At 51.7% G+C, this 27,668-nt stretch overlaps 2 protein-coding genes and 1 long non-coding RNA gene across 3 annotated transcripts in view; 1 reads left to right on the top strand and 2 right to left on the bottom strand.

Annotated features, from left to right (window-relative positions):
• The first annotated feature begins 743 nt into the window (after positions 1-743).
• Positions 744-26,745, top strand: JAM3 (junctional adhesion molecule 3). Its single transcript, XM_065696892.1, has 9 exons — positions 744-848; positions 19,999-20,064; positions 20,860-20,973; positions 21,564-21,716; positions 21,883-22,085; positions 22,391-22,490; positions 22,772-22,901; positions 23,623-23,677; positions 24,262-26,745. The coding sequence occupies exons 1-9, from the start codon at positions 815-817 to the stop codon at positions 24,295-24,297; spliced, it is 891 nt and encodes a 296-aa protein (XP_065552964.1). The 5' UTR covers positions 744-814; the 3' UTR covers positions 24,298-26,745.
• LOC136022950 (uncharacterized) lies at positions 1,917-13,617 on the bottom strand. The gene is made up of 4 exons (XR_010616407.1): positions 13,167-13,617; positions 12,151-12,276; positions 6,591-6,636; positions 1,917-2,334 (listed from the first exon to the last, which is right to left on the bottom strand). It is a non-coding gene; the product is annotated as an uncharacterized LOC136022950 (long non-coding RNA).
• Positions 25,561-27,668, bottom strand: part of NCAPD3 (non-SMC condensin II complex subunit D3) — a 28,135-nt gene continuing 26,027 nt past the window's right edge. The window contains exon 36 of the mRNA XM_065696890.1: positions 25,561-27,661. The gene's annotated coding sequence lies outside the window, so the exon portion shown is untranslated. The remainder of the gene's footprint in view (positions 27,662-27,668) is intronic.

Below are 27,668 nucleotides of genomic sequence, written 5' to 3'. Positions count from 1 at the left end.
ATTATCAACTTAAATACAGCTTTACATCCCTTCATTTCTTCCCGGCTCTCCCGAGCTGGTTCACAGCACAGAGGAGAGCTCAGCTTTCATTCCAGCTGCTTGATCTTCAACAGCATCTTAATTACATCCCATCATGACAGGCTGCTGACAGGCAGTGACGTGGGAGCCAGCATTAGCCCAGGCTGAGGCACTGGATTCCAGTGTCCGGTGCTGGTGGCTTTCGCTTCTCGCCATCACTGAAAAAGACTCTGGGAGGTCTTTTAGGGTTGGTCCAAAGTTTGCAGTGAAATGCACAGATTGGGGACTGATTCTCGCAGGGAAATGCCCCTTTCTTATAGACTTATGGAATGGGTCGGGTTGGAAGGAACTTAGAGCTCATCTAGATCCATCCCTAAACACTCCCCACTAGACCAGGGTGCTCAAACCCTTTTTAGAGGCTCTTATTGAGTGTAAGGAGGGGAAACACTCTCTTTAGAGCAAAACCTGGCCCTAAACCTCTGCTTTCCAGCCGATTTCCAGCTTCTCCTTGCTCTCCACCGCGTAAAACCTGCCCAGCGCCTTCCTCCCGGCCGGTCCCACGCACGGAGCAAACTCTTCCCTTGCCATGGGAAGTGGCTTCCCCGGGGCCGGGGCGGGTGGGGGGAGCCGGAGGACCAGGACCGGGGGCACCCCCCCCCCCCCCCACGGGTCCCCATCCCGGCCCTGCCCTCCCGGGGCCGCCCCTTCCCCGCCCGGTTTCTGCGGTAACGGGAGCGCGGCCGCCGGCGGGGCAGTGCGCAGGCTCTGCGCGGCTCCGCACTCCTTCCCTCCCATCATGGCGCTGCGGATCCTGCTCCTGCCTCTGCTCGGTGAGTCCCGGGCGCCGGAGCTGCCCCGATACCGGCACCGGGGGACCCGCGGCGGCAGCGCCCCGGGGAACGGATGGGAAGGGAAAGGGGAGGGATGCGCTGAACCGGCTCCTTCCCGGGAGGGAAGAAGGGAAAGGGGAGGGATGCGCTGCCCGAGCCTTGTCCCGGGAGGGGAGAAGGGAAAGGGGAGGGATGCGCTGCTCCGAGTCTTGTCCCGGGAGGGGAGAAGGGAAAGGGGAGGGATGCGCTGCTCCGAGTCTTGTCCCGGGAGGGAGGAAGGGATGCGCTGCCCCAAGCCTTGCTTCGGGAGGGAAGAAGGGAGGAAAGAAGGAATGCGCTGTCCCAGGTCTTGTCCCGGGAGGGAGGAAGGGAAGGAAGGAGGGATGCTCTGTCCCAAGCCTTGTCCCAGGAGGGAGGAAGGGAAGGAAGGAGGGATGCTCTGGCCCAAGCCTTGTCCCGGGAGGGGGGAAGGCCAGGAGGGTAGGATGCCGTTCGCCGAGCCTTATCCCGGGAGGGAGGAAAGGAGGGCTGCGCTGCCCCGAGACTTGTTCCGGCAGGGATGCGCTGCTCCAACCCCGTCGGGACGCAGGGGCAGGACGGGACGGGACAAGGACTCGGCGCCGGGAGCGCGGTGCGGCGGGGAGGGAGGGAGGGAGAGTGGGGTGTAAAAACATCCCCCAAAGCCCAGCTCAGCAAGGAGCCGGACCAGGGATGAGGGTGCCAGGAATGTGCAGGCTCGGCAGGCAGGCAGGGAGGACACTGGTGCCTATTCAGGACCAGGCACAGGCGCCTATTGTTCCGGGGGCCCCGCATGGATGTTTGCAGTTTTAATTGCAAAAACATTTGCTAATTCCTCTCAGGAATGAATTTGGGCTCATTTGGTGTCTGGCTATTAATAGTGGAGGGGGGTGAGGAGGGGGACAGCAGCCGGTGGGCTTGGATTGCCCTCCCCCTTTCTCTGCCCAGACAGCAGGAAGAGGAAAGGGATGGAGTGGGGTTAGGGTGACAAGCAGCAAGTGATCACTGGAGCACACAGGGCAGTGCAGACACACAAATCACTGCTTTGGGTCAGTTCAGACTCAGGTGTATTGGCAGTATCTCAAACAACTTATGAAGCAATTCTCTAGGTAACTGAGAGAGCCTGAAAGAAAGGGACATGTGGGCACTCTTTACCAAAAAGGAGTGAGTGGAGTGGTGAGGAGATGACTCTAACATCTTCTTTCACATCTCATCTGCAGCAAGGAGATGGTTGTCACGCGCTCCACGGTCTGTTGTTCACTTGGTTTACTGTGGTTTGTGGCAGAAATGGTTGCAGCAGGAGGAATCGGGATGCCTGATCCCAGAGCATCACGGAGTGTTCCAAGTGCTGACTCTGGATCCGGATGCTCCGTTTGAAGGAGAAAAAGCACGAGACTTAAAGCACCTTTTCCATACAGTTAGCCTGCAAGGTAGCGCGCTCAGTGCCGAGTGTCCCATTCAATTTGGCCTGAAAGATAGCAAAGCTGGAGTGAGCTACAGACACGCCTGCGTTGCTTTAGCCAGACAAACCCCACTCGTTTCACACCTCTGCCTGACAGCATTTCTCTGGCCAGTAAACCAAGTGATACCAGGGTTTGCTCTGCATTTAAATCCAAAGGGTTGTGGCCAAATCCAAGTGCCTCATCCTGGAAGTGATTTCCAGCTATTTTAAATTGGGGTTCCTAAGCGCAGGAGGGTGGGGTTGAGAATAAAGAAGTTTGTCCCACTCTGATGGACTAAGCGAAAGTTGTGCTGTGAGCAGCACATGAAATGAAACATGGACTGAAGCCTGCGGGGTTGGTGTTGGACGGTGGGATAGGAGCATGACAGTGAGGGTGTGCTTGGTGCCAGCAGACTTCTTGGGAACAAACCAGGAGCAAAAGGAAGTTAATGGGATGCTGAGATGCCAAGGTGCAAAATTAACCCGGATGGTTTAGGCTAGAAGGTGCTGGTGAGCAGATACGAGGTGCAGAGCAGGGATTGCCTCCTCCTGGGGTGGTATTGCCCAGAACAGCCCCTACTCTTGCTCACAGTCTAAAAGCCTTGCCATGGAGCCAATGGAGCATTCAGTGCTTACCCAGCTCCAGGCACTGAAAGCATGTAAAGACTCTGCTCATCAGGGAAATGCCACAGTCATAATTAGACTGGCGTCAGTGACGGAGAGTGGGGCTTCCAGCTGACATCAATGTCATGCCCTACCTCCAATGCAAGCTTCCCCGTGAAAACAAAGGTTTGGATGTTGAGCCCTTCCCCAGCCTCTCAAGTTGAAACCGAAACAGGTTGATGTACTCCTCAGTGGGGAGATGCAGCAAGTCCCTGGCTCATTTCAAGCTCAATACATCCAACTCTCCCTTTGGTTCTGTGGGGAGGTTTTGGTAACGTGCTTTTCAGACTCTCTAGAGCAGTTCCCATTTCCTTCTCCCTTTCCTTCCCTCTCTGAAGTCCATCTGTCCCAGCCACCAGCAACTGTTCCGAGTCAGCTGTCAATGCCAAAAAGCACTCGGTGGCAGCATTGTCAGTCGCGCTGTTGGTATTTTCTGATGGGAAGGAGTATTTGCACTGTTGCTTTCTTTCCAACAGGCAGCATAGAACCAGCACAAACAGCTTGGAGAGCCAACAGGCTTAAGAACCTCTTCCAAAAAATTCTTAGGAAGGGCTTGGTGTTCCTATTTGGGTAAGAAATATCTGGCATCACCACCAAAGGGTGGTTGGATGCACATCCCCTTTACAGCTGTTGACAGAGAACGTGACACCAGTGCATTCCCTCTTGCTTGGAATACTTTGGGGAATGACTTGGGTACTGGAGCACAAGTAGATTAAAGAGTGAGATGTGTTTCCTTTAGCGAGGAGAAAGAGCTGCTGCTCTGCTGGCGAACTTGGCTTCTTTCACTGTCCTGTTTGTTTTCCTTCTCCGAGTTGAACTCCGGGTCTGCTGCAGCTGGGTTGCAGCAATCTGGCCACACACTGAGGATATGCACCAGGAACACACGGTATGGTGCCAAAACCTCACCTTCAACAAGTCAATCCAGTGGAAGGAGCTGCTGCGTTCAGCTTCCCAACTCAGGGCAAAAGCTGGTTTCTGGGTCTCCTGCTGGTTTGCCCCTAACTTTATCCATCTCCAGAGGGTAAAGCGCTTGCTCCGGCCGTGTTGGAGCAGAACTGGCCTCCCTGTTGTATATTTAGAGCTAATGCTTCACAGTTAATTGCATCAAGCCCTGAACTCCTTACAGAGCTCGCCTGGAGTGGTGGGAGGGAGTTAGGATCCAACAGGATCCTGAGTCCTTCTCTGCACTGTGCCTTGCTAATGTGCCCCTCCGGAAGAGCAAACCTCTGCTCTCTGCGTACAAGCTGGTGGCCTGCTTTGAAACTGTTCATCTGCTAGAGGAGAGATGTACCCGTGATAGCAAATTCATTAGGATAATTACATTCTCAATCTGGCTTCTCCATCAACTGGAAGCTGAACTGCACCATCTTCTCCCAATTGATAAGGGCTGTTTGCTTCCCTCTGCACCCCCAGCTGGTATCCTGGTTTTAGGACATGCAGTATCAACCACAAAGCATCAGTTCTGAGTAGTGGAGAAGTAAGGGGGTGTGGACCCTGCAGTGAAACCCATCCCTTTGCTGAGCCTAAGAACCAGTTAATGGCTTTAATTGCACTAATGAATGTTCTGGACACGGTTCCCTATTCACCCAAAGGGGCCGGATTGCTGTTTGGGTGCAGTTCTGTCAATAGCTGTGCTTGGGGCAGAGGAAATACCTGCTGGGCTCCTGCTGCAAACCAGAGGTTTCAGTTTCAGTAAAGCAAACAAGAACATGAAAACTGGACTCTCCTTTTGGCTGGAAAGCTCGGGGCAATGTTTGCTTATGACTCCTCAGAGTGCTGACAACACCCACAGCATTAACCTGGGGTCAGAGGTGCCGTTTGGAGCGTTTCATTCTTGTTCTAGAGGCTTACCAGAAACGAGTTCATCTGTGGGGAGCAGGACAGCAAAGTCCTCCATGGACTTCATTAGGACGAGGAGAACGAGCTTCTGCTCCTCCTTTTCGATAAGTGGAGGTCAAGCAGGCTTCCTTTGGGGACAGGCACTGTGGGAGGTGGCTATTGGAGTTGTGTCCTGCACAAGAGCAGCCAGCTGAGGTTCTGTTATCCCCACTTCCACTGACTTTCTGGTTGCCTCGCTGTGTTTTGGGCTTTGTGTGACTCCTGTGCTGAGTTCAGCTGTCTAAGACACAGCTTGGAAGCGCAAAACCCAGACAGCTGCATAACTGAGCTGGTGCCTGGTTCCTGTTAGAGCAGCATCCTAAGCCAGGCCTTAGGAAGGCGAGAAGTAAGGTCTAGGGAGGGTGTTCCTCACTGGTCCTGAAGGGTCTCTGCTGGGTTGAGTATGGAAGGGATTTGCTTTGGTGCATGGTCCAAACCAGGCAGAGAAAAGAGGGGCAAAGGCAGAAGGGAAAATCATAAATGGGAGCTGGCAAAGGATAAAACCCATCCCTGCAATTCCCCCTGCTCCTGAGAGCAGGATTCCCATGGGCTGCTGGGTTCTCTCCAGTGGGAGTCCAGTCCGCACTGGGCTGGCATCACCTCCCTAAAACCCAGCCACGTACAAGTTGCAACCCGACAGCCCACAGGTACTTGAGGTGAGCTCAGAAACGTGATGGGAATTGTTCTATCGTGCCCAAATCACTTGTCAGTGTAAATAATACAACATACTGGGTTGTGTAGAGCCTGCCCCTCATGGGCTGGAGCAAAGGGCTTAGCACAGAGGCCGTTACAAGGGGAAATGAAGGTTCCAGCGCAGCAATGGATGAAGTAGATGAAATTAAATCATGTTCAGCTCATGCTCAAGGTTTTCTTTTCTTTTTTAAGTCACAAATCCGAGGGATTTGGGAGTTAAAGCCAGAGCGCTCTAAACCACCACCCCCCACCCCCATCAGTGAACCTGATTACAGCACAAACCTGAGATCAGCACCTTTTGAAGGCTCCTTGGGATTCATTTGGGCACAGCTGGCTCATGGGAAGACGCTGAGCTCTGTGCCAGGGACTTGCTGTATCTTTGGCACAGGGCTAAGAGGCAGCAGTTGCGGATGCTCAGCAGTATTCCAAGGGGTTTAACCACACCATTAAAAGTACATTTTTGGTGGCCTAAGAAAGATTTTCCGCTGAGCCAAAGAAATCCACTGAAGTCTAAGGGGATTTGGTCCCATTACTAAGCTGCTTCTAACACCCAGGGCCTTTCTTGATAAACTTTGGGGAAATGACTTCTGTAGTTGGCCAGCATTTGACAGGAAGATGTGAACCAGGGGCACTTAGGTTTAGACTCTGTTTTGGAAGGTGGTAAGGGGGAGGCACAGGTTGAAGTCCTTCAGTGGGTGCTGAAGGAGCCCATAATAGTCCATGTATCCAAAGTAAGTCTGAATATGGGTTTCATTAGTAACAGGGAATAAGCCTGGCAAGCAATGTCGTGGGAGAGAGGTGTTTTGAGGAGCCAAGCTTACCTTTTAACACAGCCAGCAGTGCTCTGCTCCGCACTCCTGCTTTCCTAAGGGAAAGGCTCCTGCCACATCCCACCTCTCCCAGACCCACTTGAGTGGAGCTGGTTCCACAGCTATGGACACAGTGATTGCAAGGCTCTGCTTGATCTTTTAGACCAAGATGAGCTATGGAGACAATCTAGGATGTGATGGTTGGAAAGCAAAGGCCTTGAGAGATGTTACTGCTCTTACCTGCATGACAGGAGCTTCTGTTTCATGGCTTGGTGTCTGTCTTTGCCTGGGGTTGTCAAAAGAAAAGAAAAGAAGTGAAATCTCACTGTAACAATTAGCATCCTCCCTCAGTGACAGGCACCCAAAGGACCAATTCATCACTCGTTGCTGTTAGCCCCACAAAGGATCTGAATACACACTTAAACCTGTGCTCTCATCTTTCTTTTCCCTCTGCATTGATCTCTGCAGAAGCCCAAAGAGGAATACTGCTTTATACACACCACGTTGTTTAGGGTTGTTGTGTTAGAGCCTGGCAAACACCCGCTCTGTTGCAAGCAAGGTCCTGTGCATCAGTAACACACCTTAGAGAGGGAAGCCCCAGCAGTGACTTGTGCCTCTGGATCAGCCTTGATGCTATGGCCACTGGTGCCCCCCATCCTTGAAAGGGTGGGTTGTTGTTGTTGAGGGGTTCAGATACCACCAGCTGAGGTGGAGGCAGTCATAAATACACAGCTCCCTGTTGGCCTGAGTGCTTTGATAACAGAATACACATGCAGCATGAAACAAATTGGCTTCAGCTTATGGATCAACCATGGATCTTGTTGGCTGGTTGGTCTTGGTCTTGAAGCCAACTTGTTGGCTTCAGCCATGGATCTCCCTGTTGATCCAGTAGCTCCTCTAGCAGAGGAGCTGGTTTGTTCCCTTTCTGGTCTTAGCTACTCTGCTGAGGTTGCATATAGAGCACATCAATGGGGCTGGGCTGGTTTCTCAAGGAGCAATGGCTTATCTCATTCCTTTTGCACAAACAAACAGCTGTTACTTGGCTTCAGCTTGGTCAGTGCTGATGGAGCTGCCTTTGAACTGGTGATGTGGAGATGAAAGGCAGAGCACCTTGTGATCATCTCCTGACTCTCCCTCAAGCAGAACTACTGGAGTTGGGAAGCATCCTTATACAGCTGGCGTTTCCCCTTCACTTGGGCCAGTTTGCCACATCCCATCGGAGCAGGGAGCTCCACCTGGAGCGCTGCCTGTGCGTGCTGGAGGGGAGGCTCAACCAGGTTCCAGATTCTCTCTTCTCCCACCAGGAATGCTCTGGTGGGCCTGGCCAGCACCCAGCTGTCCTCACCCACATCTCTCCCACACGGCAGGCTGAGATAAGCCCTTTGAAGTGTGCGTTTGGGCTGGCAGCAGCTTCTGAGGTGCCCCAGTGCATCCAGTTGCCAACTGCGCCTTGGTTCTCCGAGCCAACAGCTGAGCATCCATCCAGGGCTGGAGCACTGGGGCTTCGCCAGGGGACAGAGGGGGCTCCAGAGCCCAGTGTGTTCCCGCATGGGAGGACTGGGGGCTTGCTTTGTGATGAGCCATGCTCCTCGCCCGCCTCAGCAACAACAGCGATTGTTCTGCTGGTGCTGTGCTGCAGGCTCCTGGAGCCTCCTCCTCCTGCAAGTATTTGGACCAGATACTGTTTGGCTGCTCTGGTGGTTTGACTCAGCCATGGAATGACAAAGGGAAGCTGGACCTGGGTTCACCCTGGTCACAAGTAGCTCTGCAAAGGGGGGAGATGGGTGTCAAGATCCGAGATGAAGCAGGAGGCTCTATAGGAGAGGGTGTAAGGTGACCTGACCTCAACTGTTGGAGCTGGGTTGCATGCGGCACGTAAGGGGATCCCTGCTGTTGGCTGTAACACTGCACGCTTGAGGGGAGCGTGTTTGTGGAGCTCCTTGTGCTCTGGTGACAAACATCCCATCATTTGGCTGCTTAAATGTTTCCCAAGAGCTTTTCAATTCCTGGCGCATCCTCACACGCATGCCATACATCTTACATCTGTCATCTTCTGGACATCTTTGCTACAAAGGCTTCCCTCTTTTCCTCCCTCCCTGCTTTCCTTTTCCTGGGGCCCTCGCTGAGAAGCAGTAGTTACAGCTGCTTCCCCAGGCTCCAGTGTGCTCCTCTTCACCAGCAAGCTGTAAGCGTGTTCTTAAGTGGGAAGTGAAGCGGCGTTGTGATCCTTTCATCTCCTGGCTCACGGAGCAGGCTGGAGATAACTGGTGAGGGGATGCCAGCAAGGAAGAGGCACCTTTGGATCCGATTCCTGCTTCGCAAGGCAGTCTTTAAAGCGCATCTCTGCTGGGAACACAGGCGGGTACAATAAAGCTGGTCCTTGCTTTCTCAGCATATGGCTTTTCCTCATGTCTCCGAGGCACATCCTCTGCCTGTGCCAGCAGAGCTAGTGCAGAGTGAGCTGGCTTCTCCCTTTCAGAGCCCTCCTTCTGGTGCTGACATTGGAGGGCCTTGTCTCTAGACGCTGTTTTGGCTGGTGCTTGCCGTCCCGCCAGCAGAGCCTGTGCGGGGCTGAGCCGTGCCCTCCCCACACTTGCACTTTGGGATGAGCAGCCGCGCACACGACGCATTCCTCCGCAGGGGTCCGGGAGAGAGCGCATCAGCGACAGCCCCGCAGGGGAGGCAGCCCTCAGACCCCTCTGGAACAGACACCGCATTCAGCTCCCGCATTCCTGCCTTAGTCCCTGCTCTGCTGCCTCAAGCAGCTGCCAAGCACATGCCTGGAAGGGTCTTTATAGGGGATGGTCTTCAAGGTCAGCTGTATCCAGCCCACATTCCAGCCTACCTCATCTTCTGGCCATGCAGCCTAGAGGTTCCCAACCACGCACACACACTGCTTGTTGGAAGCAAACCACTTGAAAGCAGTGTGTGTGCAGCCCAAGCCTGTGCCAGCCCCCAGGGAATAGGGCAGAGAGCTGCTGCTCATCCCACATCCATACCTGTGCCACTCCAGACAGCTTCTGCAGTCTGTTGGATGCTGTTGGTGAGCAGCTCCAAGCCTGGGAGCATCCGTAAAGGCTGAACTGTTTGAGGCAGGGAGCTTGGCTTTGGCACAGTCTGCAGGCAAGCACAGAATGGTTTGGGTTGGAAGGGGCCTTAAAGATATCATCTGATTCCAGCCCCCTGCTACGGGCATGATCCAGAGGAGATGATGCCTATTGCACTGAGAAGACCACATCCAGGTGCTGCTTTGAGGGGACTTCAAAGGAGCCCAGGCTGTTTCCAGGTGCCTGCTCTTGCCTCTACCTTTGTGTTAAACACAGATTTCAGATGAGGCTACGAACCATAGCGAGGAGCCTGGGGGCCTCCCCTCTGCTTTACGTGGGGAGCTTTGCTACCCATCAGAGCCCGCAGTGTGAGCAGAGGCTGCAGCATCCCTCTCCAATCAGCCCCAGCACCTCCCTGACAGGGAATTAAGTAGGATTTCTAGGTCATTGTGGGGCTGTCAGGAGGAATCATCTCCTGGAGGCCTCATTACCAAGGCTCTGCCTGCAATGCCAGGCTTCTGAACAATGGCAGCCTGGGTCCCTAAACACTGACTAATGAGACAGGGCTGTTAACAGCGGTTTGCTCACTAAAGGCTGGTTCTGCCCTAGACAGAACAAAGCCAGGCTGGATTTTCTCAGCTGCCTCTCGCACAGAAGCTATTTCAGAGGATCCTTATTAAAACAATAAGCTCGATGCTGCTCTCGTGGTGGCTGCAGAGATGCTGGTGCACCCTTGAGCTCCTGTGACTTTGTCCTGCTCTGATAGGGACCCACTGCTTTACACTGGGCAAGCTGCTCTGGGCGAGCTCCGGTCCCTTGGGTGCCATAGGAAGGTGATCTTTGGTCTCAGGGTGGTCTGAGGGCTGCTTGTGAAAGGAGCTGGAGGTTTGCACAGTGCAGGGAGACTTTGCTTGTACCTGGATGCTGAGCAGCAAGGACACAGCTCCCGTGTGAGTGACGGGAGGCCAGGAAACGTCTCCTGATGTGCCTGCAATGAGATTTTGCATCCTGCCTCTCCTCCCGCTGTCAGGAGAGCCTGGATTAAAGATGGAGCACGATGGGATGTGTCTGCCTCTGGCTGGAGCTTGCCCACTTTGGTCGAGGCAGTGCTTTGATGTGGCAATGGGAGCCCATGGAAGGTAAAGGGTGCACAGACAGGTTTTTCTCACCCTCAGTTGCTGCCTCTGAAGCACACAAGTGGTGCCAGACAGGCTGCACGGCTCCAGGATGCAGCAGAGCTATTTCCAGAGACACGGAACAATGGTTCTCCAGCAGAATCCCAGCCGGCTCTTGCTGAACCCTCGTCGAACCTCCTGCACGGTGGAACTGCTCCTCTTTGTGCCTGCAGCAGTTAGCCGCACATAGATGATATTAGGAGTGACCAAGGGGAAGGCCAAGAGTGTGCTTCCATGACAGAGAGGTACAGGAGAGGTCCATCACCCAGCGCCCTGGGCAGCAGGGTTGGGAATCCGGGATGTCACTCAGTTCTAGCTGAGGGATCAGGCTGGCTCTTGGCCGGATGCTGCTGGGACTTGCCCTGCGTGGCCAGGAACAACTGTAGCAGTGGTTCAGCTCCATTGGGAGGGGAGGAAAAGGCAGGCCATGATCGGGAGGGATGTGTCGCTGGCTGGCAAGCTGTGCTCGGAGCCTGCCTTGGCTCTGATGTGCCATGGCCCCCAGGCTGTCTGGGAGGGGAAGTGGAGACTGCATTCAAACGCCTATTGTGTCCTTCAGCTGGGAGCAGAGCCAGGAGAGAGATGCTCTGGCAGCATCTGGTACAGGGGGCAGATGTGAAGGGGAAACATGCTCATCCGTGAAACGCTGTCGCTGGCGTTTCCAAAGGAGCGTTGGAGGTTAAGTGCCCATGTGTTGGGATGCGGATGGGAAGGTCGGGAGAGAAACCCTGGGTTCCTGGGATCCTCTTGGCGCCGGGACAAGCCCTTGTGCAGCATCTGTGGCGTGTCCAGGTGAACGCTGCTCGCAGCCCCTTGAAAGCATAGCTAGGGAGAAGGGCAAAGGCAGGTTTAGCCCTCGTGGGGCCCTCAGAGGTGCAGTGTTAGCGCAGTCTGGCTCCTCTCTCCCACACCCAGCTGCAGATCCCTGCAAACACGAGCTGGAAGCAGAGGGTTTCTTTACCCTGCCTCGTCCTCTCCCTTCACCCCTGCCAGAGCAGGGCTCGGCCACAGGTTTCAAGCAGAGCTGGAAACTTGGCACTGAGGCGAGGAGCAGAAGAGAGCCCAGCTTGCTCTTGTGTGTCTGGGCTGGCTTCTGCGCTGCTGCGGGGAGTACAAATACGTTCCAAAGCTGTTTGCTGCACTGACACGGCTCCAAGACACACAGGCCACAGATCCTCTGACCAAGAAGGGGCCATTGTTAGAGGGACTGTCTTGACTGTGGCTCTGCTGCAACCAACTGATGCTGCTTCATTCACAGGCTCCAGAGTGCTTGATCCTCGCAGGTCACCCAGCTTTAACCGCACAGGGAAGCCAGGGCTTCATTCCTGTTTGTCCATCCCTGTGCCCTGATCTGGCCTTTTGATTTACATCCCCTGTCTGGGAGACGGGTGTGAAATCGAGGTGGAGATAAAGGAGGTTCTGAGCATTGCTACCCTGTGATGCTCGCTGACATTGCTCATTGCACATAGCTTGCTCTGGAGCAAAGGGGCCAAGGGAAGGGAGTGATGGACTGATGGGCCATTTGGGCTAAGGAGGAGTAAAGCCCCCAGGAAAGCCAGTGAAGAGGAAGGGAGTTACCTCGTTTGTTTCCAGCAGCTGAGGCAGGGCTGTCCTCTGAGAGGTATTTCCTTAAGCTTTATCCAGTCTGATTTTAGTTGCAACTTTTATGAACAATAAAGGCTTCCACGGTTTCCCTTGGAGGAACTGGAATGAATCCAAAGAGATTTGAGTGCTGAGAAGCAGATCCTGTTATTAAAGTCAGCCCAATCACTTCTTTCTATCTCCTTCCCACCTTCTTGGCCATTCATACCCCTGCGAGCACTTAAACCAAGTCCAGTCCACCCTCTTCTTTAGCTGCTGCTGAGACTGCAGCCCAGATTGCAGCCTGACTTTTAGGGCCTGAGAGTGCATTTCTTATGCCTGCAGCGTGCTGGGGGGTGGGTTGTCCCCCTTGGCTTTGGAGGGACACCTAAACCCCAAAGGCAGCAGGACACGAACCAGAGCTAAGCTGAGCTGGGGACCAGTGCGTGCTGCGGGGCTGTGTCTGTGGGAAAAGGGCCTCTGCCCAGGACTCAACTGGGAGCATTCAGCTGAGAGAATTCTCTGCTAAAAATAGCAGCAGATGATGCTGAAGGAGAAAAACAAGTCAGGGGTTGGGAGAAGTTAGTTCCCGGCGACGTGGGGAACGGAGCTTCCCCAGCACAAGCCATCTTTTAACCCCTCCATGCCAAAGGCTCATTTCTGCTCTGCTAAGCTTGCCTTGGCCGGGAGCCCAGGTTGGCAGTAGCCAGAATGGCTTTGCTCCTCGCTCTTTGCTCTGACGGGGCACTACTTTTCTCCCTCTTCCCCTGCTTATTTATTCCAGCATCTTCCTAATTGTGCCCTTTGTCAAGCTTCCCATCTTCACCTGTCTGGGAGCTCATTTGGGCTCCCTTCAATTCCCTGCTGTTCTTCCCAAGGATACAATCCCTCCCGAAGCATGCAGCACATCTATCTCCCCATGCAGGTTTGATGCTGATGTTAACAAGGGAAGTCCTTTCAAATCTGGTCGTGTGAGTCAGGGCTGCCCCTAGAATAGCATTGCCCCAGCTCACATGTCTGCAGGCAGAATGCCTCTTCCCCTTTGGATCTGCATCCTTTGTTCTGACACAGCCGCTCCAACGCTTCCAGGCTGCCTTATGGAAGACAGCCCCACCTCTCCCGCCTGGAATGACGGCAGCGGCTTCACAGGCTCTTGGTCGCACGCTCATAGGCAGATGTGAATGTTCCCTTGGTGCCTGCCATCAGGCTCTTGCAGTACTCATTTGTACACCCTTTGTGCTGCATAGGAGACAGACAACTGGTTTCTACCCGAGACTGGAATTATACACACAAAAAAGACGCTGTAAAGCTGGAAATCACGTCCTCAAACCGAGAGCTGTTTTCAGTCTTGTCATAAAGGACTCCTCTGTGTGCTTGCTCACGCCCTCTCCTGTTCCCTTCTCTTGGCTCTGATGGCTCCTGCTGTCTTCCCAACTCCCGTTTTCCACAGGAAGATGACACGCTTGCTCTCTGATGAGCAGAACTCCAGGTCTGTGTTTTGTTGGTCAAGCGGGAGGAGGATGGAGGATCAAGAGATTAGAGTCACAGACAGAGAAATAGAGGATTATCGGCTAAAACCCTGTGAGTCTCTGTATTGATGGCTGGGACAGAGCCAGACACCAAAGTGCATGGCAGAACCTGGTGCTGATAGCATATCCTCTTATTTCCTGTCTTTGCGTTTCAGGCAGCTTTTGATAGATGTGTCCTGCTCCAGAGCCAGGGTCAGGCAGGTCCGGAGCATCCCCAGCTCCTCCTGAAGTCAAATACCTGCTGAGATCCAGCCTGTGCCTCGCCTGGCGCCCAGCCTGGAAAATGTCACTTGGGCTTATGAGCTCCTCAGCATCCCTGAGTCACATTCCCACACAAGACTCAAATAAAGGAACTTGCCCCCTTTCCCCTTACTTTTCCCTTTACAGTTCGCTCTGTCCCCCTGATCCCGGCTGCAGATCCCTGCCATGCCACTGAATTGAGGGAGACTCCCATTATCGTGTCTGCTGCAACCTCCCTGCTGGGAGGAAGGGAGAGGACAGGAAGAAGACCATTGCCCCTGGCTCCTTATCACAGTTATCTGCTGGTTCCCTCCCACTTGGCACTAATTTGGTACCAGCATCTGCCACTTTGGGGAGGAAAGGGACTTGCTGAAGTGAGAAATAACGTAGGATGTGCCTGCGTGGCAACTCTTGGGGCTGGCTAGGGAAACAATGCAAGAAGGCAAGTGGGAATAGGGAGGAAGGGTTGGTTTCAAGTCTGCCCTATGCAAATATTCCCACTTCTCTTCAGTGCTCACCACTTTTGCTCCCAGCCTTTGCTGTTGCAAGGCGCTGCCATCCAGCCAGCAGATCACAGGAGGGTATAGCCACTGTGGGCTGAGATGCTGTGTTCCTTACACTTCCTTTGACTCCCTGGTCCTCAGTGCTCCCCCCACTGAGCTGGAACTGTGCATCCTGACTGAATTGCAGGGGACACTGGACCTGAAGGGTTGTGATGATGAAAGTCACCACAAAGCAACACTGCAGGTGGGAACCTGAGGGATGCAGCCAGTTGTGTTCCATGCCCTAAAGCAGAGGAAGGGGTGAGCTGAGCTCCCCTCACATCCCATTTTGTGTGAATGAATTCGTGGTCATGGTGTGGACTGGCTGGGAACCAGCCCAGTTTGAAGCTGTAATTGTGCTGTCTATTTGTTAATGGCAGGAGCAGCACTCGGTACAACACAGTCGTGCTGGTACATCCCCAGCCAAGTGAGCTCAGTGCTTCCTTCTTGCCTTATTTCTCTAATGGCTTTTGCCAAAAAGCCTTAGTGCAGAGGCAATGAGAGGCTCTCCTGTGGCCTTCCCTCAGAGCCACGCAGCTTTGAGATCAGCCTAACACTGCAAAGCATCTGTGTGAGGGGCTGGACCTCAGAGGCAGAATATGCTGGGCAAGGCTTAATCCCCTGGTTAGTGGTATCTAATGCACCGCAGAAGCTTTGTGCCCTGTTCCCTTTCTGTTCCCTCTCCTAGATTTTGAGGGGCAAATTCTCTTTCCGTCTTTTCTTTGAGCCGACGGTGGCCTAAAATACCCTGCAGGAGGAGAAGCAGTCTGACATGCTGGGAACTCTCTAGCCCGTGCTGCTTCCATCTTAATCTCTTTCAAGATTAGGTATTAGTCATCCACCCAAGTGTTGCTTCCTTCCCATGCTGCACGTACGCTCAGTCCTTCCTAGGAGAAGAGCCAAAACCCAGGGTAGGAGCTTGGGAAAAGAGGAGAGCTAAGACCAGACCATGCACAGGTTGAGACGCTGGGCAAGGCATGCACAGCCGCATGTGTTAACTGCCCATCTGTCCCTTGATGTCAACAGCATTCAGATACCTTTGTGGAGCTGGCTCTTGGCCTCTTGATCCACGTCTGTTCTGGGAGGTAAGAGCTGTTCCAATAAGATGGGCTGGGTTTGCTGTGCCCTTCAGCCTTCTTCCCAGGATGCCAGCCATGATCCCAGGCTCCCTCCTACAGCATCTGTGCTCCTTTAGGGAGAACAGAACACGAGAACCTGCTGGTGGACGAGGTCCAAGCTCAACGTGTCCAGCCAAGAGCTCAGACTCATGCTAAGACCATGAGTAAGTTGAACTCTTCTTGTTCAGACAGCTCTGCAGCGCAGCTCATGGTGCCTCCTCCTTGCATGGGGCTGAGGATTTGCCAAGTGGGTGGCGTGTGAATCTCATCTTGGGAACAAGCTGTCTCGTCTCCGTGAGGGTGCAGATACGTGGGACCTTATCTCTAAACACCCTGCAGTGCCATGAGCAATGGCAACCAAGGATTGTGCAATCCTTGCCTCCAGAAGCCCTTGTGGAAGGCGTCACTGCCCATCAGAACTGCATCCCCTTCCAACCCAAACCACTCCATAATTCTATGATGGAATCTCCTGCATGGGAGAGAAGGAGGCTGCTTTGCAGGGAGGCTTTTGTCTTAAGAGGGCTCTATATCTCCTTGATAGCAGCTCTCAAGTGCAGCTGTGTGAGCTGTGTGTATACCAATGGCTTTGCTGTCTGCTTAGGAGTAGAACAGTAAATCCTCCTGTCCAAAGAGGGAGAGGAAAAGAAAGGAAAAGGAGGGAAAAAAGCCTGTGCATGGCCTGCATGCTAATACAGGACCTTATCTGCAGCAAGCACAGGCAGGTCTTTTAAGGTGCTAGTTTAAATCAGGAGATTGAAATCTGGAGATTTAAACAGGCTAAGATTGCAATCCAGAACCGCGTGTACCCTACTTGCAGACAGGCATCTCCTTTGCCTTCTCTAGCGCAGGAAGAGAGTGAACCAAGGGTGAAATGTGACATCCTTACATCTTCGGATGGCTGCAAACACTCCATGGGCTCCCATGCAACTTTGTCCTGCCGACAACACCAGATACTCCTTTATTATCAGCATCTGGAAGGACTGAGTGCCATCAGCCACCTAAAAGAGGGGAAAAGCAAAAGGCAGAACCATGTGGAACACCAAACCCTGCTCTGTAACGTTGCATTTGCCTCCTCTATGGTTAATTATGCTTCATGCTCCCTGCCCAGGCGGGCACATCTCTGTTTGTAGGTGTCTGTCAGAGAGCTGGCACCCTTTTAACTGCGAGGTACAAGCCTTGCATCTAAAATCAGTCCTGCTGGCTGGTAAAAATAAAGCCTTACACAGGCAGCTCTGAGAGCACTGGGGATTTCTGCCTGAGTGGGGCTTTTGCCTGGCCACAGCCTGGTGATGGCCTTTTTATACCCTTTATCAGCTCCCACACAGACCAGGTCCATCTGTTACTTGATTTGAACGGGACACTCCTCAGCTTTTGTGTGCTAATCTCTCCCTGCCCATCTACATTGTTCTCCAGCAGGGCAGCCCACCCCTGAGCCAGGCTTGGCTTGCGTGAGCTCGGGAAGGCGCCATGGAAAACTGGGATAAGAGAGAGGCAGGCAGCTCACTCCGGTCATTGACCAGCAGGATCCAGCCACCTGCTCCCTGGAAGGGGCTTTTAACGTGCAGCTTTGGGTTAAAAGCCCGAAGTTGATGGCATTGTCATCAACTTTGTGATGCCTGAGCAAACATAAAGGCAGCTCCTTGGGCTGGAGGCAAGGGCTGAACATGAAGACTGAGTACTACAAAACATTTAGGCATCCTATATACATCCAGTCTTTATCTAGCACAGGTTTAAGCCCCTTAAGCTATTCCCAAAGCCCCAGCTAAGGGAGAGTTGGGCAGAAGAGGCCCCAAGGGGGTTTGGTTACTCCAAACGTACCAGAGGGCACGTTTTGGTATCTCAGTCCTGTTTGCTGTGTTGCCCACATCACCTTGTCCACACCAGCACAAGCATGGAATCACAGAGATGTGCTGGGGAGAAAGAGGAGGGAGGGTGAAGAGCCTGAAGCACCGAGACACGGAAGGAGGTGTATTTCGAGGCCAGATGCTTCTAAACCTGACGGTTTATGGTGATTTCCTCCAAGCAAGATGATGGCAGAAACCTGCCCTCCCCCTTCCTTGCCTTCCCCAGCCCAGCACCGTGCGGCTTCCTCTGCTTTCCCTCTGGAGGCTTCTCACATGGAACGCTTTGCTTCCTCCCCGCCACATGCACTCATCACTTGCGAGGCAGGGGCAGTGCTGGGGTCGGCTGGGCTGCCCTGAGCAGCAGTGCTTGTCTCCTGCCTGCTGCTCTCATCGTCCCTTCTGCACTGTCCTTGTCACCACCGCTTCCCCTGCAGCTCACAGCATCGAGGGTGGCTGCTGCAGGGGGCATATCCAGGCTGGCAGGTGTAAGTGTGCTAACACATGGCTAACACCTACAGTACATCACTGGGTAGCGCTCTGCTTTAAACAGAGAGGAGGTTGGGATGGAAGGAGATGGAAGGTCAGGCTTTAAACCCAGTGCAGAGAGAGGAGGTTTAGCAGTGCAGTCGTCTGTAAAGCTTTCTCCTGATGCTATAGTTTCAGAGTAGCATTTTGAAGTGATTCAGATGTCATGAGTCACAGCAACAAGCAGAGGCTGAAAGAAGTGCCGTAAGAATATGCTATAGACTTCACTGCCTTGTCCTGGATTCCATTGCAGAGAGCTGATGGCATTTAGGATTCAACCATATGTGTGCCTGAGCCTGTAGCACATACAGAGCTGGTGAGGATTCGGAGCTGCAGCACATACAGAGCTGGAGGTGCGTCTGTTGTGGCATGCCTGCTGCTCCCGAAAGGAATGCGTGTCTGTGCCCGGCTGTTCCCCACATCCTGGCTTCCGAGGCCTTTGAAGTGAGATTGCCATAACACAAACCCTTTGCTGCTTATTTGCACTGGGCTCAAAGAGGCCTAAAGGGATGTCTTTGGAATACTCGGTTTAAAAGGTGCCATTGGCCACTAATGAGGATTTAAAACAAGCAAACCGTAAGTGTGCCAACAGCAGGGAAATGGGAAGAGCACAGATGCTCTGGCTCCTTGAGCAGCTGGGAAGCACTGCCTTGGTGCAGATTCCTTCAGCCCTAAGGAGACTGGGGGACAAGGAACCCCAAAAGGAATGCTAAGAAGAGGCAGGAAGGTGCTCAGCTCCTCTCCTGTGATTTAGGGCACGCTCCTTGCTCCTGTGTGCTCCTCCACCATGCACACAAGAATAACTGTGTCTCAGCAGTGATTTGAGGAGCCACATTGATCTCTGCCTGCACTCAATACATGTAATAGTGTCAGAACCCCAAGGACTCGGCTTCTGTCTGAAATCTGTTGTCATCCCTCAGGGATAGGCCTAAATCTCGTGTTTTGTGGGTGGGAAAACGCCGGCTGTGAGCAATTCCTGAGGAATGAATGGCTGGAGCCTGATAGAGTATCACTGTCCTGGAGGGAATACTTCTACTTGTAACTCCTTCAGACTAACAACACTGGGGTATGACTGTCCCCACCTTGACCGCGCTTATAGCGTAGCTCTAGTAGATGAGTAGGACTCTCATCTACTTGAAGGGACACAGTTCTGCTCGAAACAGATCTTGTGCGAGCAAAAACTTGTAACAAAAACCAAGCACAGGTTTCCTTTAAGGAACCTTTTCCCTCCCCACCTTTCTCTGGCTTTTCCAAAAGGAACACATACAGGACAGCAGAGACCAGGAGGATGCTGTGCAAGCCGCCTTCCGTGGCTCTTCAGGTGCTGTGCAGTTCCATAGTCATCTCCTGCTTCAGGTCTTGGAGAGGTCTTTGTGGTGCAGCTCCATGGCCAAGGAGGAAAGCAGCACCTCCAGCTTCCCCCTTTTGGGAAGACTGAGCTAAATGCATTAGCAGAGTAGCAGAGTCCCCTGTGCCAGCCAGGATCTCCACACTGAGCTGAGTGCTCCGGCCTCAGGCACAGCTCTCTTGGTGCCAGAAGCAGGAATCTCACAGCAGAAGCAACAAAATGCCTTGTCTGTGTGACGTGCCCTATGGTGGTGTTGAGAACATGACCCAAGGCTGTTCCGTGTCCTGTGGTGATGAGCCCGGGGTGGTTTGCTGGGATCAGTGGGATCTGTGTGTGCTCACAAGGGAGCAAGCGAGGATCCCAACCCCAGAGAGAGCACCTGAGAGGATCAGAGGCTCAACAGAGGGGCTGTGTCAGTCCCCTGTTGTAGTGTGCATCCTCCTCCTGCATCGTCCTCCTTTGATCAGCCTCTTCTGAGAATACCATGGGCTAATGGACTTTGCAACCACCACAACACCCGGTTTCCTCCTGAATCCCAGCCCTTCCCTGATTTACTCACCCCCTGAAACACCTGACGATGTATTCCCTTTAACTCCAGTTCCCTTCCCCTCTATTTACACCACGACTCGGGCAGCACATTTCCAGCTGGGTGACTTATGAGCTGTGCTATTGCTCCTTACCTTCTGTTTGCTTTCCCAGGCTACAGGCTCTTGGCTGTGGAGCTGACATCCAGCAACACCAAGCCCGTGGTGCAGGAATTCCAGAGTGAGTCCTGGCTGTGGTGCAAAGAACTGGGGGGGGAAAGAGTTTGCTTCTGGCTTGTGGTATCAGGTTTCCTGGGGGCTTAGGGAGCCTGAGAGTCACAAAAGTGCGGAAGAAGACGTCTGGAGCTCCCTGTTTAGCCAAGCTCTTGATGGAAATGGTTTATTGAAATCAAGCCACTGGCAAAGTGTCTCCCTAAGTGCTTTTTTGAACTGGATCCCAAAAGGAGGAATGGCAGTTGCCTTGCAATTAATGCACTGGAAAGCAGGTCGGGAAGTATGCGATAGCTTGGCTCCCCTATAGATGTGCAATGGGATAGTGGGTAAAGCACCCCTCGACCTGCTGCAGGGCCCTCTCCTGTAGAGGAGATGAAGGTGACAGTGCCTGCTTCAAAGGGTCTGGGTTTGCTGCAGTTATCCCCAGGCATCGTGGTCCTTAGTGCATCCGCAGACACGACCCGGGGAGGTTCTGCATCCCTGCCTCATGTGGTGAGCTCTGATTAGCAGCAGGACAGTGCTCCGGCCTCACCCTGTCAGAAGGGCTTGTTTGCCATAAGTTAGAGCCCGCAGAGAACAGTGTGTTCATCTCTCTCCATAGTTCAACTATTATTTTTGCTGGCCAAGATCCATCTTCCCCAATAGCTCCTGGAAGCCAGCAGTGTTTCTGTTTGTGAGGCAGATGAAAGGCATTGCTTCGTGGGCAGCATCTCCTAATAAAACACTCTGCAAGGCTGCTTAAAGCAGAGCAAAAATACATCTGCTTCCTATTAATCTCTGTGTCCTTTCGTTCTCCTGGTAGGTGTCGAGCTCTCCTGCATCATCAAATCCACCATAACACCAGATCCCAGAATCGAGTGGAAGAAGATCCGGGATGGAGAAACCTCTTATGTATTCTTCGACAATAAAATGCAGGGTAGGGAGATTTGTTGTCCTGAAACCTCCAAAGCAGCCTCAGAAACAATACAGCTGAGCACAAGTCTATAAAGGCAGGAGGACCATAAAGGCAGGACCATAAATGACTGGTGGTCACTGGGAGTCTGAGCTTTCAGGACCAGACACTGACCCTTTCTGTCTTCCCATATGACACGCTTGTCTTTTATCACTTTTCCATATGGCATCTTCTGCTTCGAAGCAGACTCTTTGGCTTGATGGTGAAGCTCAAACCCAGCACTGCCGTAAGGGCTTGACTCCATCTGGAAACACTCCAGTGCTTTAGATGGGACCACAGCCACATCCAAATGAATCTTCCAAAGGAGATGAGACCTTAAGGCTCTTGGAAGTTCAGTTTTGCCGTGATTGGAGATTGAAGTGGTGCCTTCTAGAGTTATCCTCTTACTTAGTAGCATTGGTTCCCTTTGTGCTCACTGGTGAAAGCTCTTAACTCCAAGCATCAGGTTCCTTTTAGGTGGTTCTCCAGGTTCCAAGTTGAGCCACTTAATTCAGACCCTGAAACCGGTCTTTGTGACTGCCCTGAAATGTCTCTGTCCCTTTCCTGTGCCTCAGGGGACTTTGTGACTCGTGCAGAGATCCTGAGCAGGACATCGCTGGTGATCAAAAACACCACGCGGATGGACACTGCCACATACCGCTGCGAAGTGGCAGCGCCTGCTGATACCAAAACCATCGATGAGATCAACATCCAGCTCACAGTCCAAGGTACTGCTACAAATCCAGATACCTGCCTAACAGAAAGGGCTCTGGGTCTCTCCAGAGTCCAAACCCTCTGCGTCTGGGTTAAAAGCAGCTGGGAATAAGGGCAGGATTTGATGGCTTTGTAGCACCTTAGAAAGCAGCATTCCCATGGTCTGTGTCTTTCCCACAGTGAAGCCTATGACTCCTCGATGCACCGTGCCTAAAGCTGTCCCTGTTGGCAAGACAGCCTCTCTTCACTGCCACGAGAGCGAAGGTTACCCCAAGTCCACGTACAGCTGGTATCGCAACAGCGAACCTCTATCACCAGACTCCAGATCCAATGCCAAATTCCACAACTCCTCCTACACCCTGAACCCCAGCACAGGCACTCTGGTAATGCCCTGGCACGCAGCAGCAAGGCTTGGGTTGCTGGATGGGGTTGCTTGGGGAAGTACGAGGCCATTGCACGGCTGTCAAGGGAGGTCTAACATGAAGAACGCTGTGTGGGAGGTGGGTGAGTTGGGAAGGGGGAGATTAATGCCGGAAGATCCTGGTGTTTGGCTTTAAACTCCTGCCTTTTTAGACGAAGATGTCTCACAGCTCACCGAGACGCCGGGGAGCGTAGCTTATCCATGCTTATGCCCTCGCAGTGCCTTCTGTTTCTCACATCCTCCTCCCCTCCCTTTTCTCCTCGCCAGGTTTTCCATGCTGTGCACAAAGGGGACACGGGCCGTTACTCCTGCATAGCAACCAACGATGCCGGCTTTGCCAAGTGTGAGGAGCAGGAGATGGAAGTCTGTGAGTGGCTCTGCATCGGTGCTGCTTAATAGATCCCCATAAATAACTTGCCATCACCATAGGGAAAGAAGGGGGACATCCTCAAGTGTCTTTCCTGCTTTCTCATAGCTCCAAACACAGGAAAAGCTAAGTAAAAATCCAAGGAACCATCAAAAACACTGTTCAGATCTGTGACACTTTTAGTCTTGGAATCAGTTCCCTATGGATTACTTAAAATATTTGAGAGATGTCATTTTAGTGTATGTAAATCTAAATGTGAACCGATGGCTTCTCTTTGCCAGATGACCTCAACATTGGAGGGATCATCGGGGGGGTCCTGGTGGTCCTCGCGGTTTTGGTGCTCATCACCCTTGGTATCTGCTGTGCCTACAGAAGGGGTTACTTTGCAAACAGCAAAGAGAGTGGGGAAAGGTAAGAGTGTCCTTAGACTAAGTCCCTGTCTCGCAGCCTGCATGAAGAGTCTGAAGGTGCCAGAAACTGGTGGTTAAAGGGTGTTTTGATGCCTGACTCAGACATATTTCTTCCTCCCAAAGAGTAGAGGCCAAGCAGTTCTTAAAGCGCCCAATCCCCCGCTGTCAGCCCTGCACCATGCTGAAGGTTTATTTGCCTAAGGGAGCATTTGGTTTGGCTCCTCCTGTGCTTGCTGCTAAGAGCAGGCAGAGGAGTGGATGCTGTGCTCTGATATCCTCAGCCTTTGCTCAGGAAGGGGGGACCAGCACAATTAAAAGCCTGCAGGGGTTTGGCCAAGGGGTTACGTGCTGTTGGCATAATGAGGGCTACAATGGCATGAACAGAGCTCACTGCACCATTAGTTAAAAGCATCAGGACATGCATAGGAAATGTATGCAGAAGAGTAGGCTCTCAACAGGAAATCTCACTCGTGGTGAGAAGCTCAATTTGGGATTAAAACTAACTCTTAGAATGCACATTAAAACCAACAGCATTAGCATCAGAAACAAGCCTTGATGTCCTTACTGAACCTGTAGAAGAGATAATATATGGAAACCCAAGCTTCTCACCATCTCATGTTAAACGCTGCTTTGCAGCACGAGTCCTGTCCTGATTTTTGTCCTCCCCTCCAAAATCCTGCAGTCTTCTTGTCCCAGAAATGAGATCTTTCCCTTTATTTCAGCTACAAGACTCCAGCAAAGCCTGATGGCGTTAACTATATCCGGACAGATGATGAGGTAACAAATGATTTGCATTTAACATCTCTCTGTTTAGGAGAGGAAGGGGGTGGGCAGAGAACTACTGGCTTTTTTAGGACCTAGAGGCTTTCTTAGACACGAGCACCACTCAGAACCAAGGATGCAGAACAGAGAGGAGACAGAAGGGTGAAGGCTGAGTCATTTCCTTAGAACCGATGAACAGTTTAAGTTGCCTTGAGTGGCTTGATGCCAACAGCTATCAAATGCAGCTCTGCTCTCCCTCAGTTATCTCATGGCTTGACCCCCTTAGGATGAGTTTCATTGGATTAAGTGGGCAGGCCACGATGCTGCTACAAGAGAATTTCCATTCTGGGATTTGGATAGATCACTAAGATTAAGAGCAGAAAAAGCCTCTCCCTGGTAGCAGAGATGCTGAGGAGGGAATGAGAAAGTCCCTTGGGAGGAGGACAGCAGGAGAAGGAGCCCTTGGCCAGTGACTGGTGTCTCCTTCTTACCTGGCTGAAGGAGGACAGGATCCTGGTACTAACACAGTTTGGATCTACCTTTCATGGGCACATTGCAGGTGCTAGATCCTCCCTCCATCCAGCACTGTTTTCTTGCAGGGTGACTTCAGGCACAAGTCTTCATTCGTCATCTAAGATGCCACGAGAGTCTCACAAACCAGCAAAAGCAAGTGTGCAAATACCTCCTCCAGGAACCCGAAGCAAGAGCAAAGGATGAATTAAGTGCGCTTGGAAGAGTTTGGAACACACCAGAACTCGATAGCTACCTATCTGTATCTTGTTTTTTCTTTGCCAAAGTTTAAAGTAACTCCTCACTGCCCAACTTGCATCTCCCCTGCCTCCGGAGATACCAGCAGGATCACCTAAACCTGTCCTTGGACTAAGGAAGCTTTCTAACGCTTCCCAAGAGACTGCGGGCTGTGGAAGTTTGTGGAATTGCCTTCTCTTTGTGCTGCAGGGACACAGCCACAATGCGCAAACCCACCAGAGGAACAGCGTTAGGTAAACGTGTAGTAGACATTACTAGTAGGTGTTACTAGTAGACAAAAAAAGGTGCTGATACAGCAATAGATGGACTTCAGGGGGGAATCTTCCTCTCAGCAGCTGGTTGCCCAGGCCTGGCTGGTGACTTTTACACGTGTGTGATTGTCTTGTGCTTTTGGCTCTGACTTTGGTGCAGAACAGGGGATGTGACCAGCCTGCAGCGACAGGTACCGATACACAACTAACGCTCTCAGCCCTCTTGTAAACTTACCTTTTTGTTCGTCTGCCTAACAGGAGAGAGCAGGCAGCATCAGGCCAGGAGGATTGCTTCTGTTTGCTGCTTTATAGAGAGCTCACTGCACGCAGGTAACCCCTCAGTCTAATCTGCACAAAGCAGGCTTGCCTCTTGTGTCTCCTGGTGCTGGAAAGAGGCTTAGAGTGGAGGCAGAGTGTGCTGAGACATCCCTTTCAGGAAAATTAAAGCCAAATACTTCCATGGGGGAAGGAGGCCAGGAAAGGCACTGAGATACCTTCAAGCTTTTTTACCTTCTCCCTTCCTTTTGTAAAAATCCCACAGCCTCAATTTTGGGCAAAGAAAGATCTATTTTGGTTACTTCAGAAAAGGTAATGTTTCTATTGCCAGTGTAAATAGGTGATGCCAGCAGCGGGTCAGGAACGGGGCTATTTTTTTACTGTTCAAGCTACAGAGAGGAGCTCAAACGTTGCTCCAGTCTGGCACTGTCAGAGCATGTCAGTATTACTGCAGAGTGTGCTAAAGAGCTGCAGGTGGAACAGCATCTCCTTCCTCTTCAGCTAGCTTCAGCAATTTCCTTGTCACAAGAGGTCTTACAGACACAGAACAGAGTCACTCAGGGATAGTTTTTGTACATTTATGGCAGGAGCTGTCAACCTTTTTATACATAAACCATAGTTTTCTTGCCAGTGACCAACACTTTGGGTTTGGTGTTGCAAGAAACAGCCAGGGATGGCTTTTGGATTCAGTCCCACCAAGGTGACAAGAGTGACTTCAACGTTTGCTACCCTTATGCAAGTTCCCTAAAGCACTAACCCAGTGTGACAGCTACAGCAGTTTTCCAGGTGCAAGCTGCAGAGCAAGGGCAACTGTTCCTGGAGCTGGGAAAGCAAAAGCTCAATACAAAAGCACTTTTGTAGTGGCAGTTGCAACTTCTCTGTAGGTGGTAAGAGAAAGAAAACACATGTGGTTCTCTTGGCTTAGAGAGACTCATTGGAAACGTGCTGATAGTATTGAACAGCATTGGGTAATATAAGGCTGCAAGATGCGGATGCAACACTAGAACTATGCTGTGGTTTAGGAGTTTTTTTAATGTAGCATAAAGTAGTGTTCTTGTATTTCCAATATGAATTGAGTTGTCTTAACTTTTCCTGGATACAGTATTTTGGATACTTGACAATTTGGACTGTCGGTGTTATTTTCTAGTGTTCTGCATTAATCTGCTTTGGTTCCTTGGGGCCTCGCTGGATATGCCATTGCTGCATTTGTTTTGCCTAAGCTAAGTGGCATCACTTCTCCTTTTGCTAAGGAAAGGGAAAATAAGGATGAGGCAGCAATAACCTGGGGTTCTTTGTGTAACTCAGACATTACCACTGCTATATTGAACTACATCATGATTAACTTCTTAAGACATGCTCTTCAAGCAAGCCACACGCTGGTCACTGGCTGCCTCTGACTGTATGCCAGTAGTGAGCATAACATTCCTTTGCACTTTCTGTCCATCCACTACTTTTCTGTGCTGCTTTTACAGGTATCTTTACTACAGGATACCTGTAATAAGGGAGGGGAAGAAAAGGGTTGAATAAGGGGAGCTCTGGGCCCTGTGGGAACACAATCTACATAGAGTCTCACCATGAACCAAAGGCAGCCTTCACATGAAAAGCCAGCAAGCTTCTGTTTCAGTTCTAAAATGTGACAGTGGCATCTCTAACGAGAGAAGGGGAGATGATCCCCCTCATCCAGCTCTGGTGGAGTTCATTGTATCTTTGTGAATAATATTCAGGTTTGTACTAATGTATTCTGTTTAACTTTGCCAAGAAGGTTTTCCATAAATACCAAGCTATAAAGCAGTCTTGTGGGGTTGTTTGGGGTGGGTTCGGTTTTCAAACAGCCAGATTAGTGGAGGATTCTGTTTTCAATGCAGCGAAGGTCAGCAAAAGTCTCTTCTGGCTGAGCATTCCTTTACTTGTATTGGGCTGAAGGTTACTTGGGCATTGAACCCTGGTTCTTTTTAGGCTCATGGGGCTCATCTCAAACACTGATCAAGACAGAATAAAACTAGAAAAAGCACAAGTTAGGAAACGACCTATTCCAATTCAAGTGGTTAAATCATACTTCACGGTAGGAGAGAAGGTGCAAAATAAATGGATGGGGCCATAATTGACCATAATTAAGCCAAACCCAGTCTGTACATCCCCTGGTCCCAGGTTTAAGCCTTGCTTAAAGGTTTCTCTGATCTTCAGAACAGAGTAGGGAAACTGAGGGTAAATGATGGAATTCCAATGCAAGAGGTAAGTGCCCCTGGAAGGGCTGTGGCAAAACCACACTCGGCCTCTTTGTCTCCCCTTATGCAGAAAAACCCATTCCCTTGCTGCTGGTCATGGCCGATTGAGACAGCCCAGCATGAATAAAAGAGATTCCAGTGTCATGTTGCAATGAAATCCAGGGCAAGAGCTCTGTAATAGCTTCAGTGAGGTTCATATGGCACCAAAGAGCCTCAGGAATGGTCAGATCCCAGCATTCTCACAGCGTATTTATGATAAACAGGTTATAGAGCACAAAGCCATGCCCAAGACTTACCAGCTTTGATTTGCGTTACTCACATCCTGCTTGCAGTCAAATGAGAGTCTATATTTAAAAGCTGCTGGGTCCAACATTAATTGAAGTGAATGTCTAAAGATACCAGCAACGGAGTGGAAGAGAGTTAGAGGCTGTGGAAATCCATAGGAAAGAAGAATTCCTCTGTCAGCTCAAGAGCAGAAGCTGTGGG

Source organism: Lathamus discolor, chromosome 17 (assembly GCF_037157495.1).
Source record: "Lathamus discolor isolate bLatDis1 chromosome 17, bLatDis1.hap1, whole genome shotgun sequence".
NCBI classification, from domain to species: domain Eukaryota; kingdom Metazoa; phylum Chordata; class Aves; order Psittaciformes; family Psittacidae; genus Lathamus; species Lathamus discolor.
Note: the sequence above shows the minus strand (reverse complement) of the source record. Positions and strands in the feature narration are given on the sequence as shown.